Source organism: Nymphalis io, chromosome 9 (genome assembly GCF_905147045.1).
Source record: "Nymphalis io chromosome 9, ilAglIoxx1.1, whole genome shotgun sequence".
Lineage (NCBI taxonomy): Eukaryota > Metazoa > Arthropoda > Insecta > Lepidoptera > Nymphalidae > Nymphalis > Nymphalis io.
The window spans coordinates 6,192,284-6,210,444 of NC_065896.1; the positions used below are offsets into that span (position 1 = coordinate 6,192,284).

General features: G+C 32.0%; 1 protein-coding gene across 3 annotated transcripts; it reads left to right on the forward strand.

Annotated features, from left to right (window-relative positions):
* Nucleotides 1-888: 888 nt before the first annotated feature.
* Nucleotides 889-18,158, forward strand: LOC126770760 (ubiquitin carboxyl-terminal hydrolase 7). Of its 3 annotated transcripts, none has more exons than XM_050490303.1 (23): nt 889-1,291; nt 1,364-1,493; nt 3,306-3,427; nt 3,638-3,966; nt 4,042-4,205; nt 5,951-6,068; nt 6,589-6,730; nt 6,817-6,991; nt 7,359-7,551; nt 8,099-8,252; nt 9,659-9,795; nt 10,389-10,485; nt 10,573-10,809; nt 10,968-11,241; nt 11,460-11,551; nt 12,669-12,826; nt 13,504-13,611; nt 13,697-13,859; nt 14,053-14,174; nt 14,555-14,690; nt 14,901-15,059; nt 15,484-15,577; nt 15,683-18,158. In XM_050490303.1, exons 2-23 carry the CDS (start codon nt 1,415-1,417, stop codon nt 15,796-15,798), a joined length of 3,369 nt encoding a protein of 1,122 aa, XP_050346260.1. In that variant the 5' UTR covers nt 889-1,291; nt 1,364-1,414; the 3' UTR covers nt 15,799-18,158. The 3 variants fall into 3 exon arrangements, with proteins under 3 accessions (XP_050346260.1, XP_050346262.1, XP_050346261.1); XM_050490305.1 differs by having other exon boundaries at nt 15,698-18,158; XM_050490304.1 differs by having other exon boundaries at nt 12,681-12,826.
* The last annotated feature ends 3 nt before the right edge of the window (nt 18,159-18,161 follow it).

Here is an 18,161-nt window from a genome sequence, read left to right on the forward strand (position 1 = left end):
CAATGGTGGACAACAATTATTATCTTGTTATCATTTTACCGATTTAAATATTTTTTTCACTGTTAGAAAGCTACATTACCCAGAAGTAAAATAGACTACGTAGATCATTGCCATAATGCTTTGTTATCTATTATTAATTCTGAAATACTGGTCCAAGCATCGAAAACTTTCTGTTTATTATTATTATTATGAGCATGCTTTGGATTCCAAATGATTCTAAAAAGATCAATATCAACTTTAATTTTGGTCCACTCCATTTTGTTATTACGAAATTAACGAGAAAGCGCATGTGTAAACAGTAGTTTTCCTCACTAGTCTCCACGCTATTGACTTGAGTCCAAAAAAACGCAACGTACGAGCGAACGAACGAACGTCACGAGCGGTGAAATGAAAAACAAGGCGATTGACAAACGAATCGTTTAGATATTTGTCTTGTCACAGGCGCGAATGTGTAAATGCGGCTTAAGGAATCTGTCACTAAAATATAAGGTAAACAGAAATGTAGTATTTTACACTCTTGGTATCTATATAATTTTTTTAAAAGGAGGGAGACGAATGACGTAATTTTATTACCTACATCAATAAATATTGTTAACGGTATACTTCTCATTAATAAGTAACAATAAATGTATTTATTGTTCTAGAAATCAATACACGTAAAGCAAATTAAGGACACTATCTAAAAATAAATTTAATTAATGCGTTTCACATAATTTATCATTAAATATCAAACCAAATATATTTTAAACACATTTATTTATTGTTGATTATTTACTCTTTTTTACTAATATTTGGTTGCAGTCTCTAATATTTTCTATCTATCTATAATAAATCGGTTTTCTAAAATCGTAACTTTTTGTGGGCATCACTACAGTGAATGTGAGAGAATGATAAAATGGTGCATTCGTCGATCAAACCGGGCCACACATTCGAAGCCAGAAATTAAATTAGACATCCACCATTTTGTTTATTTTTGCGAAAATATATAATAAGTCGGAAACGATAGTAGGTTTTTGTACTTCGCCGCAATATCACGTTGATAACGTAATTCTGGCAATGATTGTAAGATTAGGAATGTGCTATTAGCGTTCACTGCTGTCGAGCTCTTGTGTTGAAATTCGCAGACATCGGCCGCGCCGCTAGTAAACACTCTTTGAAAATTAACATCTTATCTTCTAAGAAAAATAAAAGCCCGAGTGCGCAGGGTGTTCGAGTCGATGAGAAAGGTCCGTTGAAATTCGTTCAGCGAATATTTAGTAAGCCCAAAGGGAGTAATCCCCAAGCATTAAAGGTAGGTAAAGTGCACTAGATGGATATATGATTCGTGCAAGTAATTATTTGCTTAAATGAGCAATTGATTTAGGAAATCTCAAAAAGTTGTGGGCGACAGTCCCCGGTGGCGCGCCCGGCTAACATGAATCACACGCCTGCACCTGACAGGCAGCAGCACGACCCTAATGTGAACCAAGTCGAAGAGATGGAAACACAAGAAGGTAAGGTGTTTAATGGCATTTCAAGAAAATCGAATTGTTAGTTAATATAAACCTTCAAATACTTACTACACTTCAATGATAGGTAATGTTGTATTCTTTGACATGAAACTCTTCCTAATTGGCTTATTTGTTATGACATGGTGTCATCAAGTATTTAGTTTCATTAGGTGTATATCATAATTTCTCATTTTGATATTTAAGTGCTTAACCTCAATTTTAATTCATTATGTATCTTATTTCTTTGTGCTTAATTTTGATTTTAGAAGTGTTACAATAATTATATAAGTATTCTACAAGATGCAAGGCTGTCATATGTTTTAGAATAAGTTTAAAGTGGTTCTTTGTCCAAAAAGTGCAAGTTGTTCAATTCTAATTTTAGAATGCTTTGTTTTGCCATTTACTTGTTTATAAGATGGACAAGATATATTAAAAATGTTAAATATCTTTAAAAAAACCACAATGATACCAACTACATTTGACTTCATTAATAATGTGAAACAAATAATATTGACATTATTCAAAAACTAAAAATAATATATATTAGTTCAAACTTTTTCTACATATCTGGTGTCTTCAATAAGTATACCACTTATATATTTTACAAACAAAACTTACAGTAATCATAACTGGTTTTAACATCATCAAACCAGTTTATATATGGTTCGGCAAATATGAATACTGAAAACATTTATATATATATTACATCAAACATTGCTATAAAAAGTGTTCTTCACATAAGACATCAATATTTTAGCCCTCTGTCTGAAGTAGTTAAATAATTGTTATTCCCATTAACAAATTACATAAAATATATAATGCCGATTACTTTCTGGATGTAATAAAACATATTATCAATTTTAAATTTATTCTAGGGATTCATTCATTATATAAATAAATAATTAGCGTAGACATAAAGATTGAAGATACCCTCAAAAATAAAGTAATATAATTTTTTAAAGAACTTTTATTCTTACATTATACTTGAGTACTATATAGATAATAAAACCTTGATAATGAAATGGTATCATTAGTCACATGTTTATGTCTATCTTTTTTGTTTATATTAATGATTAGTGTTTCATTTTTAATAAGAATATAATATTGGGCCCTTATTATATTTTAGTAAGAGTAAAATAATATGTAATGTAATTATTTTATATACAAGTTGTTATATTCTCTAATAAATAAATTTATTAATACTAGACAAATAAGTTTATATTAAATAGGAATAAATACAACAACTAGATATCTCTTTTTATGTTATTATTGATTTGACATTTGGATAAACAAGAAACAGCATTTCATCTTCTGAACAACATTATAGGGAAAGTTATTATTAATAAATTAGTAAAATGGTAATCCATAGCAATTTAGAATCTTGTAAGATATGTTTTGATTATTATATTATTTGAATAATATGTGAATGAAAATGTTTAATCAGACTGTATTTCTTTACAATTATTATATTTGAAAATTGTTGTTTCAATTTTTGCATTAAGAGTCATCATATTTAAAGCAAAAATATGTGTAAAATATTAAATTATACACTAATTTTACCATTAACAACTTCATCATTTTAGTTATAAAAAGTGCCAGCCTTTTAAAAAGGAGATAATGACAGCAGTTGTCAATTTGTCTGAAAATTTCAAAATTACTGTCATTGAAACAATAGATGCATTATCTAGTAATCCTTCTTCTATTTGAAAAAATATAAAAAAATCCAACTAACTTTTTTTTCAATTACCAAGATACCATATTTTAAGAATAAATTGAATTAGAACAATAAATGAATGGAGAGGAAAATTGTTTCAGTTGAAACTGTAGATGCTACTGAAGATAAGATTTGGTTAAAAGATTTAATGAAAGGACCCAATGGAGGTGTAGAGATGAATGATGTTATGAAGAATCAAGAAACTTCATCATCTGACATGCCTGTGAGTTTATCGTTTACCATTTAGCTTAATGATCATTGCTGTGATCTAAAAGAAATTTTTTTAAAAACATTGTAAAGTCAATTTAATTAAAAAAAAAACAATTGTTTTTAAGTTAAGTTAAGCTTGTATTTTATATTAACTTTTTGATATTCAAATAAGTTACTAAAGATTAATTATGATTTTAAAAATGTTCTTTATTTATATGTACAGTTGGCGTGTTTAGACGCTGAGATGGAGGATGATGAAGCAAGATCAGAAGCTACTTTCCGATTCACAGTCCCTAACTTCAGAAACCTCAAGGACTCTGTACTATCTCCACCATGTTATGTTCGCAACCTACCATGGAAGATCATGGTTATGCCACGTCAAGCACCCTCTCCTGACCGTCAAACACAGAAGTCACTGGGCTTCTTTCTACAATGCAATGGGGAAAGTGAGTCATCAAGCTGGTCTTGCTATGCTATGGCTGAGCTTAGACTCATCTCTCATAAACCAGAAGCTGAACCATTTTATAGAAAAATTCAGCATTTGTTTTATAGGTTTGTAAGAAAGTTAGTTTATTTATGATTGTTGAAAATTTAAAACAATTGATAAATATTTACATACTTTTACAGTAAGGAAAATGACTGGGGGTTCTCTCACTTTATGTCCTGGAGTGATGTGTTAGACCCTGAAAAAGGCTATGTCAAAGATGATTCAGTTACTTTAGAAGTTCATGTCACTGCGGAGGCACCCCATGGAGTTTCATGGGATTCTAAGAAGCACACGGGTTATGTTGGTAGGTATCATGTAATTTGTATATAACATTTCATTTATAAATGAAATATACGTTTTTTTAAGGGAAGGAAATTAGTTCATAACACAAACAATTGGAACTAATATATTAGGTCCTTACATATGAAATTAGCGTTTTGGCGTACTGACCACTTTGATCTGAAATATCTCCTCTTTGGTTAAGAATTCCAAATTCAAATTTATAAATTCATTTAGCTGGTACATTTGAGTTTTGAAAACAGTCATTCATTTGTTTTTTTCTCGTTATTTTTTTCTTTGGCGTCGCTTATTACCGCACAATGGAAAACATGAAATATCGGTATATTTACAAGTACGAGTTCTACCGTGGCACCAGTGCTGCAGAAACAGCTCGAAGGATTAAGGATGTGTACGGCGCTGGTGTCGCAAAAGAAAGCACGGTACGTTTTTGGTTTCAACGTTTTCGTTCTGGAAATTTCGACCAACCCCGTGGACTTTAAAATTAAAGGCTAATGTGGAAGGGGATCCATCACAAAGCACTTCAGAGATAGCTGCAGGCTTTGGGGTAAGTGATAAAACTGTATTAATCCACTTGAAGCAAATCGGGAAAGTGAAAAAACTTGAACATTTTGTACCTCATGAATTGAGTGAATCGAACTTGCAAATACGCGTCGACTGCTGAATTACTTCGCTCAACCGACACAGAAGGGATTTTAAATCGAATCATTACTTGTGATGAAAAGGGGTACTGTACAATAATTGGAAGCGCTCGTCGCAGTTTGTGAAAATTGACTTAGAAAAAGTTACTTATGAGTGTTTGGTGGACTAGCGCCGGTGTCGTTCACTACAGCTTTCTAAAATCTAGCCAAACGATTACGGCAGATATCTATTGTCAGCAGCTGCAAACCATACTACCATAGGAAGAACTAGCTGCTAAACAACTGAGTTGTTCAATCGGCTCTAGGTCACTGCTGCTTCACGACAACGCAAGACCACACACTGCACAACAAACAACCACTAAGTTAGATGAGCTACAATTAGAATGTCTGCGACATCCACCATGCTCCCCGGATCTTGCTCCAACAGATTACCATTTTTTCCGGAATTTGGACAACTTCTTACAAGGAAATAAATTCAACTCCGATGCGGCAGTCCAAACCGCCTTCAAAGAGTTTATTGATTCTCGCCCCTACGGTTTTTTTAGTAAAGGCATCAATGAATTACCTATGAGATGGCAAAAGTGCATAGATACGTTGCATACTTTGATAAATTAAATATATTTTACAAAAAAAAATTGACTTATAAAGTCAGTCAGTCAGTTCCTCCCGTACAATACGCCACTTTCATATGTATGGACCTAACATTATAGCCTTTGGGTCTGAAGTGTGTGATAATTACACTGGATAACTCAACCTTCAAACCGAAATGCAGTATTGCAATGTATTGCTGTATTTGAAGTCAACAAAATATTATAATTATTCTAATATTTGATTAATGAGTACATCAGTGGGCTAACAAAGGCTTTTTAGCATAAAAGTTTTATTATTAGTTTATACAAAGAGTGGTGATGTCATAGTCACACCTGAAAGTAGATCCAAGTTTAATATTTGTTTAAGTACTACATACAATGTTGAATTGATGCTAATCAAGCCATGTATTATGAAGAAGCAAAGTTATAGAAATGAAGTGAAGAAATATTCAGTTGATTATCATATAAAATAAAAGTACTTAATAAATGAGAGGTAATTTATATAAATTTTTATATTTCAGGTTTGAAAAACCAAGGTGCAACTTGTTATATGAATTCTTTGTTACAAACCCTGTACTTTACAAACCAGTTGAGAAAGGCTGTCTACAAAATGCCCACAGAATCAGATGATAGTACCAGGTATATAAAGAGCATTTATATAATAAAAGATGACTTAGTTGTTAGTTTATTAGGGTTAATGTAAAAATTCTGAGTTGGGTCAATAGATTGTTAATGTTTATCTTTAAGAAATTATATTAGCAACCTTAAGTTTGGAAGTTAGCAGTGTTTACACTCTCTGTTCTGTCAAATGGGATTGCCATCTCATTTGATAAAGAGTGAAGAAATCATGAGTATACCTGTGTTTGTGCAGTATAGTATCTCATGTGCGGTTTGCTAATATCCATTAAGAAGGTTATCCATTGGTCAATGATGGAATTTCTCAGGAGTTAATAATAATAAATTTTATGTAAATATAATGGTTTTCACTAGAATGTTTGGCAATTCTGTTTATGCAATCTTTCGCAATATTTATACATTTTGGATAATTGTTGCCAGTTATCCTTAGGTGCAGCTACAGCATATATTTTTTATTTTATATCTTAACTATTAATAGATTATGCTGTAATATATATATCTATATATATTTTGTATTATTCAGATCTGTCGCATTGGCTCTGCAGAGAGTATTCTACGAGTTACAGTTCTCTGATAAACCTGTAGGCACAAAGAAACTTACAAAGAGTTTTGGATGGGAGACCCTAGATTCATTTATGCAACATGATGTCCAAGAATTTTTAAGGGTAAATATTAAAAAATAATTAATGTTTAATTTTAGTCGAAAATTAACATGTACAATGTAATAACGGTTTTGTCGTTTATTTATCAGGTTCTTTTAGATAAACTTGAGAGTAAGATGAAAGGTACGTGTGTTGAAGGCACCGTGCCGCGTCTGTTTGAAGGTAAAATGACTTCTTACATCAAGTGCAAAAATGTCAATGTGTCTAGTACGAGAGTCGAAACGTTCTATGACATTCAACTTAATATAAAGGGAAAGAAGAACAGTGAGTATGAAAATTAAGTATTTATATTATTTTACTATTTCATATATTTGAATTATTAAACTATGAAGCTAGAAGATATTCTTATTCATGAACCATTTTCCTTTTAATTCATTTTCCAATCACTAAATGTGTGATCAGAAAAATATATCGGTTGGAGGAGTTATTATATTTTGTTATATTATATTCTCTAGTTATTAGAATTATAAGAAGAATAAGCCTTTCCTTTTCTTTAATTTTGAACTTCTGTATTTATTCATTTTTTAAGAAACTTACAACTCCTTGGAATTATAGCTCAAAACAAAGAGTGTGTTTTGTTGTGTTACTGTCTGCGTGCATGAGCAATACATGTGTAATTTTACCTCACCAGTCGACGAATCGTTCAAAGACTATATAAGCACGGAGACGTTGGACGGCGAGAACAAATACGACGCCGGCGAGCATGGCTTGCAAGAAGCGGAAAAGGGAGTAATATTCGCGTCGTTCCCACCCGTGCTACACCTGCACCTCATGCGCTTCCAGTACGATCCCATCACTGACAGCTCCGTCAAATTTAATGATAGGTATGTTAAATAATAATTAATTGAATAATTACACCTGGTGACTTAACTCGTTTAAGTTGCCTTTTTGAACAGAGGTCATAAAGCTTATAATACGAAATTCAGAAGAGTTTCGAAGTTAGCCTCGAAAATCACCTTAAGCCATTGGTGCCTAACCCATTTCTGGTTAGATTTACTAAATAATAATTATTAAATTTCAAACGAGATTTTGATGATAGGACACAAGTGATAACTTAAATAATATTTAACAAAGCATAGAAGATAGCTAGAATATATTAAAGAATTTTATTGTACAACAAAAAGATTTAAAAATTCCATAACACATGAATACAACTTATTAGCATACAACTTTGGTACTAGGGCACTAAATAATAATACAATAATACAACCGCATACAGTACAAACAATATTGTAAACAAATAATATTCAATTACACTGCGCACACTACGTATATTCGTCAGTAAATAAAAAGTATTACACGGGATAAAAAAGCATGTGACATATTGAATGTGTTAAAATGAGTGTAGAAATATAAACCATATATCTCCAGGTTCGAATTCTACGAGCACATCAACCTGGACGCATACCTGCAGGAGAAGCCGGAGACACCGGCCGACTACACGCTGCACGCCGTGCTCGTACACTCGGGCGACAACCACGGCGGGCACTACGTTGTGTTCATCAACCCCAAGGGGGACGGAAAGGTAAGGTCCACCCACTATGAAAATTAGAAAAAAAATCTGGTGGTAGAGCTTTGTGCAAGCTCGTCCGGGTAGGTACCACCCACTCATCAGATGTTCTATCGCAAAACAGCAGTACTTGGTATTGTTGTGTTCCGGTTTGAAGGGTGAGTGAGCCAGTGTAATTACAGGGACAAGGGACATAATATCTTAGTTCCCATGGTTGGTGGCGTATTGGTGATGTAAGCGATGGTTAACATTTCTTACAATGCCTTGTCTATGGCCGTTGGTGACCTTTTACTATCTGGTGGCAAATATGCTCGTCCGCCTTCCTAATCTATAAAAAAAAATATATATCTTTGGGAGATATTTTGTAAAACACCGACTCTGTTTCTATACAATAAATATTAACATGTGCATATAAGCATTCATAATATTGCAAAATTTTGCTATTCTCGTTTGTTAAAAACTATAAATACGTATATACTAATATACAAAACTAAAAATTTTATTTACCTTATTTTATAAAATAATATTTTTTTTAGATAAGCACCGTTTATTAATTACAAGTAAAAAAGTTTAAAATGGTGGTATTTTTCCGAACCATCTGCTCTTTTTACAAATATTTATTTATTTATTTATTAGATCACCAACAAAGTACACACAGATACATGATAGCAAATAGTTCATAAAATAAAAAATAAAAGAAGTGGTATCTCAATTACAGGTGATAACTGCATGAACAATAAGGCAACATATACATTACAGCACAAAAAAAAAACAAATAAAAGACAAATCAAAATTTTAAGTTACAAAAAAAAAAAAAAACAATGAATAAAAAATTAATAAACTAAAATGAAAATAATAATGATAACTAATATGGATAATTAAGTATTACTTTTTAATGGCATTATGGACCTTTTAAATTTAAGTATATTGTTGGTAAAGATGTTTACACTCTTGTCCATGTCTACGCAATTATAAGTCTTTATAATTCTATTTATAGTTGAACTATGTCCTAGGTTCGATTTTGAAGCTTTAGTTTTAAACAATTTACGCCTGTTCAAGCGTAAGCATTCTGTAGTTCATTCAGTAGTTTTGGACAATCCAAAATGCCATTAATGAGATAATAGATGAAGATATTACAGTCTGCATATAGTTTATTCGCCTCCAAGTGCTATATATACGTACGAACACGGCGTAAAAGCGTAATGAATATATATCCTAGGAATATGTCAAATCTTTAAAAAGTAGTACATTGTCTATGGTTTCATCTTAATATCATTGAATAGTATGATCTATGTTGGATACCAGTCATTATTATCACGTAAATATTGAATTGTTTTATAAACAAAACTAAAGAGTAATAGTTGATAAAAAATAGAATACACGTCATGAAAACATTAAGAACAGGAATTGTTGCGTTACAGTGGTGCAAGTTCGACGACGACGTAGTGTCGCGCTGCACGAAGCAGGAGGCCATCGAGTACAACTACGGCGGCCACGACGAGGACATGGCTCTTACCGTCCGCCACTGCACCAATGCTTACATGTTGGTTTATATTAGGTGAGCTACGAACTATGCTACCTATAAGTAATATGTGATGTTGTCCTAATTTGTGCACATTAATGAAATGTGTATTTGTGAGTTATAAAATCTATGGATATATTATTTGCTAAATGGCAATTATTAACTGTTTTGCTTATAAAAATGTTTTTAAACTGACACTATGGTGTTTATCTGTATTGTAATTTCAATACTAATCATTAAGTAATATGTATGTATGTAAAACACAATATAGATTTTAGTAAAGAATGACTCACTAACAATATGCTGTTAAATAGTATATACATTGAATTAAAGCATGCAATGATTCTTCTAACCTTTTCACAGAAAATTCACTATTAGAATATAAACGTAGGATTAGGTATCAATTTGTGTGTTTTATCTTCTACCTTTACCTAAAAATTTTCATGGTAAAATGGTAGTGTACACTAACATGAGATTAGCTTGTATATGCTTTGCATTGTTTTGTTTTGATGTTTTTAATTTTCATACTCAATAGATCTACAGTTAAAGTGCACCATGTTATTAATGCATCTTTTAATTCTAAAAATGTATTACAAATGGAGATATTTAATTTTACTTTATTATTCCAGAGATTCTCAGTTAAAGACTGTTCTACAAGAAGTAACCCAAGCTGATATACCGACAGAACTCAGTGAACGACTTGCAGAGGAAAAAAGAATTGAAACTGTATGTAACCAGATACTAAGTAATAGAAATAAAATTGAACTTTTAATTTAGGGAATTTTTTAATTAAATATAATTTAAACTCCATAGATACGTCGCAAGGAGCGCAACGAGGCGCATCTTTACATGAACGTGAACGTCGTACTCGAAGAGGCGTTCGACGGCCACCAGGGCAACGACCTGTACGATCCCGAACGTGCGCATTACCGCGTGTTCAGAGTACGGAAACAGGCGACCGTCGCCGAACTTATGGAGACGTTAGCTGAAAACTTCCGTTATCCATTGAAACATTTACGTCCCTGGCCATTTAGTGCTCGTTCTAACCAGGTAATTTTTAATACTAATAATATAATTTATGTATGGATGAAAATCAAAATTTGAAGAGACTTACATATGTACAACTTTCAACTCGGTACTTTATGTTAATTTGAAATAAGTTTAAATTAATCTTTTACTTAATATATGTAATGTTAATTACCTTTCAGACTTGTAGACCAACATGTCTTGACCTAGTCAATGACCAAAGCAAGTCTATAGCAGATATATCCGAAAATATGAATCCATGGAACATTTTCTTGGAAATGTTACCCCCTGACTCTGGCTTCAGTGCTCTCCCGCCCTTCGATAAAGAGAACGACGTGGTCCTCTTTTTCAAGTTCTACGATCCTAAGCAAAAGCGTATACATTACTGCGGTCACCACTATTTACCCATAGCGAGCAAGCCGGCCGACCTCATACCAATACTCAATAAACGTGCTGGTAAATATATCATAAATGATATTTTCTAATATTAAAATAATAAAATGTTTTGTAATAACGAATCACAACATTGGTTGTTTAATGGTTTAAGACGAAAATTTTATAAATATCGATAAGCAATTTATTATTTAATGATATTTGATTATTCTAATGAAATGCTAAAAATAAGTGTATAAAATGTGTATTTGTGTACTCAATTTTTATTTATATTTTAATAGGCTTCCCACCCGACACGCCTCTCGTTCTCTATGAAGAAATCAAACCAGACTTCGTAGAGAAGATTAATAATTACAATGACCCTCTCGAAAAGGTATTATTTATCAGTTTTACTCTGGCAAACTTTACTAGTTTTAAGGATTTATTCATTACATAATATGTAGATATTTAGATTCAATGATATTTTGGTAATATTAATATTGTTAAATAATATTAGTTAAAATATACATTTATATATATTTCTGTAACAGTTGCAAATACTTATTTCATCATTGATAAATAATTTACAAAGTAAATGTAAATTTTGCAATAAATATCTTGAGTATTAAATCGCCATATAAATTAAAGGTTATAATTCCATTGATAATTTTTAGTTTAAAATGGCAACATTTTGTATTAGCTTATATTAATTGTTGTTAGAATTAATTTATTTTAGCATGCCAAACCAGATGCTGGAGGTATGGTAAATATTTGAAAACTCTTATCTCAAGTTCAAATTTAGCATTAGTTAAAATACTGATTTCAAATCAACATTTTGTTTCAACTATTATGGTACAATGGACATAACTTGCATTCATTTCGTTGAAATGAAATTGAATGTAATAAAATTGAATTGTTGATAAAAATCAATACATTTATTTTTACATTATGTGTAAACAGAAATGTTAAATTTTTGTGCAGCATTAAGTCTTGTTCTTAAAATGTGCAATTTGTTTGTTTAGAAATTAACTTATTTGTTATAACAAATAGTACTAGTAAGTACTGATTTAATTTGACTTAATCTCCTGAATCATTTATACCATAATAATTGGAATAAAATAATTATCAGAGTAATTTTAAACAACTTTGGGTGGGTTCATACCATCAAGAATACTTATTTACAATTAAGTTAGTAAATAATTTTTAAATTTAGTAAAGAAGATCATAATTTATAGTATCCAAGTTTGATTGTTATGTCTTGGTAGCCAGAGGATAAAAGCATTTTATTTTTTCTATTTATACTTTTCTGGTACCGTGTAAATGTTAAACACGTGACCCTGCCGTACTCTCCGGCGCGGTCACGTACCCGAGTGGCGGTCGCACGCACCTCGCGGTCACACGCGTGCCCGAGCGGTGGTCGCACACATCTCGTGGTCACGTGCGTGTGCCCGCGCGGTGGTCGTACGCACCGCGCGGCCGTCGCTCGGGTTGAGTCGTGTGCACGCGGCCAGGTATTGGACGAGCTGATGGACGGCGACATCATTGTATTCGAACGCGCCGATAATCGGCACGAAGAGCTGGAGCTGCCTACGTGCCAAGACTACTTCAAGTACATCTTCTACAAGGTCGAGGTTCAATTCGTCGACAAGTCGGTCCCCAACGATCCCGGGTTAGTCTGCATTATACATAACTGTCTGTCTTGAAAATTAAACTTCGATGTTATGATTTTAAACTCTAGTAAAGTCGAGCAGCGCAAGGTCCCGCTTACTCTGGATACTGCATATTAAATTATCTGCGTAGCACTCCGCGAACTTCACGTTCCTGTGCGCTACTTTTGGGCATTTGTCTTTTTTTGTGATCTTTGAAATATGTATTTAGATTATTATTTCAGTCTAACAGCCGAGATGGCCCAGTGGTAAGAACGCGGGAATCCTAACCGATGATCGTGGGTTCAAACCCGGGCAAGCACCAATGAATTTTCATGTGCTTAATTTGCGATTATAATTCATCTCGTGCTTTACGGTGAAGGAAAACATCGTGAGGAAACCTGCATGTGTCTAATTTCACTGAAATTCTGCCACATGTGTATTCCACCAACCCGCATTGGAGCAGCGTGGTGGAATAAGCTCCAAACCTTCTCCTCAAAAAGAGGAGAGGAGGCCTTTAGCCCAGCAGTGGGACATTCACAGGCTGTTACGGATTACGGATTATTTATTTCATTGCACTTCGCAAGGTAGTGCCGACCTTGTCCGTTTGAGAAACCAATAATAATTAATTATAAAAATATTATCTACAAAAATATCTTCGATATAATAGCAATATTAACGTGTTTTACAATATTTACAGATTTACAATGGAACTGTCAATGCAAATGCGTTACGACCAAATGGCGCGGGCAGTCGGGCAACGTCTTAATGTGGATCCCTTCTTAATACAGTTCTTTAAATGTCAAAAGTAAATACTTAAGTCTTTAACTATTTCATTAATTACTTTGAACACTAGCATTATGAATAAAATTATTTGTCTTTACTTGTTGCAGTTACAAAGATACTCCAGGACTGCCTCTCAGATACTCTTATGATGGAATACTTAAGGATTTGCTAGTGTACTGTAAACCAAAGTGCCCTAAGAAATTATTTTACCAGATTTTATCTATTAAAGTTAATGAATTAGACAACAAGAAACAGTTTAAATGTTTATGGGTAAGTTATTATTTGACATTTTGTATAAATAATGAATATTACTGTATTCGAAATTGTTTTATATCAGTGAAATTTACTTTTTTAAATAAATAGATTTAATTTTGAAGGTTTATTACAATTTGAATGCTTAATTGAGTAAATGGAATTTGTTATTTTAAATGTGTAGAATAAATATTTTTTATTAAAATTTTAGGTTGGTCCAAATTACAAAGAAGATAAAGAATTAATTTTATATCCTAACAAAGGTGGAAAAGTAGCAGACATTTTAGAAGAGGCAGCTAAAGTTGTAGAAATGTCTCCAGAGGGTTCTGGAAGGTATTTTGTTTTATATATTTTTGCAGAATACTTTTTAATAGTAAAAAATGGAATATATTGTAAAATTAAACTTGTACTAAATGTATCTAATAATGCATCAATACAAAAGGTAAGTGAGCCTGTGTAATTAATTACTGGCACAAGGGACAACATTTTTGTTATCAAAGTAGGTGGCGCATTAGCGACCTATGTAATGGTTTAATTATTTATTTATAGCACCATTGTTTACGGACTGTAGTGACCACTTACCATTGGGTGGTGCACATGACCACCTTCCTATCTACTTAAAAAAAAAATTGGTTTATATAAACTCAGTAGGATTTTTCTAAAAGGACGAAAATGTAGGTTCATGTTCATTTAAAGTATTAAAATAATTCCAGATTACGAATTGTGGAAGTTTCATGTCACAAAGTATTACCTGGTCCAGACCCGGAGTTGACGTTGGACCAGGTGACCATATCACCACCCAGATTGTATAGAATAGAAGAAATTCCGCGGGATGAGGTCAATCTACAGGTATGCACTGTATTTGATTAGGTTTTATAAATATTTTCTTTAAAAGCCCTAATTTTCCATTTTATACAATCTTCAAAAGTGAACCAAGGTTTTTAAAGGTTTGGTAGGTGAGCCAGTATAACTAAAGGCTCAAAAGATAACATCTTAGTTCGCAAAGGTCCCAATGTATTTACCAATCATAAATATTTAAAAAAAGTATTTATTTTTCAGGAGGATGAGATATTAGTGCCTTGCGCACACTTTCATAAGCAAGTTTACGCGACATTCGGTATCCCATTCTACACCCGCGTCAAGCACCACGAGCCTTTCCAAGCGCTCAAAGATCGTCTCCAGAATAAGCTCGACATACCAGATAAGGAGTGGGAAAAGGTTAGGATTGTTGCGTCTATCTATATTTTAATTAATTATAAGCAAAACTCTAACTCGAATTTCTATTCGGGAGATATTAAGTGTAAAAGTATGCGCGCAGACACGATGCGTCGATCCAATTTCTGCTGCTGTTAAGAATGTTTTGAAAAAAAAAACTAACATTCTATTGGACCCACTTAACATGAACCCATACTTTAGTTTAATAAGAACCAGTTGAAATTACTAATAAATAAGCATAAAAAATCACTGTATGTTTCTAGAGCTTATTTTTTGCTTGATATGATAAAAGCGAACAGAAAAAAAACTTAGATCGTCAAAAAATGGTCGGTGTTCGAACATGCGCGATACTAGTAATAACTAGCTTGTAATTTTTCCTTCAAGACCATCAAGTGGAAAATGCTAAATTATGTTTTATTTATTTCAGTACAATTTCGCTATAGTAACAAATGGCAGACCTAACTATATAAGTGAAGCAGCGACGATTAACATATTCGATTTCAGACCAAACAGCAATGCAAGTAAGTATTTTTTTTAAACAAAATCCTACAAAATTCAAAAAGAAAAAATATGTGATAATGAATGAAATTCCTTGATATTGGAACTCGCGCTATAATTTAATAAAGATCTATCTCTTCCAGATGCGACAGGACGGCCGTGGCTCGGCCTCGAGCATATCAACAAGACACCGAAGCGCTCGCGCGTCAACTACCTCGAAAAGGCCATCAAGATATACAACTGAGCCTTATTCCCGCCAGCCATACACGCGCACCCAGTAAAATACAATTTATAGTATTACGCTCTACGATTTGCTACTTGCCGCGGTACGAGCTCTGGACTAATTTGTTGCCATCAAACACTGGACTTGGGACAAAACGATATTTTTAAACATGCTTCTCACATTTTGTGTAATAAAATACATTAAAAATATGAAGGTTGTAGGCGAAGTATTAATTTTCGTTCATAATTTAAATATGCAATAGTATATTAGCCTAAATTCATAAATCTCACAGTCCAGTGGGAATTGTGAACATATATTATATTTTTATACGGAAGTGCCGTTTTGTTTATGAAAAATATAATTTATACATAATTTAATATGATACAAGTTGCGGGGTTACAAGTGACAGAGCTAATATTATATTTATTAAAAATAGAAGAAATAATGTATTTATCATATGGGCAAAAAGTATATAAAAGTGTATTTTACTATTGGGTGGATACTTGAAATAAATAGCCTTATATACCTATCTACATCATAACACCAATATTTGACTTCTTTTACAGCTTTCTACATATTGATTAATGGTTGAAACCATTTTATAGTAATGATAATAATATGGTCACGCAATAGTCCTGCTAGCAAAACTATTAAAGCTTAGTACTAGTTATTATATTTATTTTATTCACATACATTGCATTATGCAAAGCATTTTCAACTATGGTATTCACAATTACCGTTTATGAAAATAAAAAGATTGCTTGTAGACAAAAAATGGGAGTGTGTTATATTTCGTAATTTATTATAATTTCTGAGCATATCCAGTGTTGAGAAAGTGTTTGTTGGAATTCTCAATGTTTAGTTAGTCCTGATTATTAAATTTTTATATAAATTTAGTGTGCAACTGGCTGGTTTTACTTATATAACATAGTAAGCTGCCTGCTGGCTGTGCCAACTGTTTCATTGCAAATGCCGCTATTTTAACAATTGGTGTTCGGCAAAGTTTAACATTTTTAATAAATATAAAATATTATTACTTAGACTAATAAGATTACGTGACGTGGTTCAATAGATTTTTATATAAAATTTTAATGTGACTGTGTTACGCTTTGTATGGGAATCCTAACAAATAAAAAATGGAATGATATATATGATTGAACGGAATTTTAAAGATAACACATATGCCACAATTGAAAAATAAATAATTTCTAAATCTGTCACAGTGACACAATTCAATAAAATAATACTACTATCGATCTTATTATAATCTCTTTGTAGCTTCTTTCAAGTCTGTACTTGAATAATTTTATAATCTTAATTTTCTGATTCTTTCAAAAATCATAGATAATTTAATAATAAATATGTATGTAATGATTATTATAAGTACTTTTTATCAAATTATTAACAGTTTTATTTGTTGTATCATTTCATAAATTTCTAATACATCACCTTTCCTTTTAAGTTATTGAGTTACGAGTAACATACTAATTAACTCACTGTTTCAAGTTTGTATCAACAAATGATATTTTAGGAAAGCTTGTAAATAGCGGAACTTACCGCTTAGAAATTAAAATCATGTGTAGATTTACGCTTTTTATCAAATTTGAAGTCTATATAATAATGTAATCTAAAAATGTTTATAAATTGTTGCCGAATCACCAAATCATGTACATTCAAGGAGACATCAATTAATAACAAAACGGAATAGATAATAAGTTGGCGGTGTTGTCTTTGAATGTACATATTCATGCACATAATAGATGTAACATTAGCCCATATTGTTAATTCTGGCTAAAAGCCCTATCATCGGAACTTGTATGTTACTATTTAATTTTTTTACTTGACCAGAAATGTTACGTTATCAATAAATGATTATGTCGAAATTATGTATATATATGATGTAATAAATTAAGAAAAATACAGTAAGTTTTCGTAAAGATGCCTTAGACATTTTAAGATTTTAGTGATTTGCGATGATACCAATTAATTTATACCCTTTTTAATTTTCTTTTACAACTTAAAGTAACTTATTTCACATTATGTAAGACATGGTTTGTGTGATACGAATTCTTTTGATATTCTGCGTCGTTACAAAAATGCTTCATTTTTATTTTAACAATGTGTGTCAGTTGCGCTAATTTATTAACAAGGTTTTGAGGTATTTTGAGACGAACATAGAATCATAGTGGTTTAGATTACGTGCCGAACGTAATAAATTAGAACAAATGGGATTATAGACTTAGTTGATTACTGATTATTATCCATCTAGAACCCCATGTAAGGCGATTACACAGCTTGTACACAAACTATTGGAGATTATTCCAAAGTTTGTTATGTTGGATTTTGAATGTTTCTCTGAATATAATCCTATATTTGTTTAATTT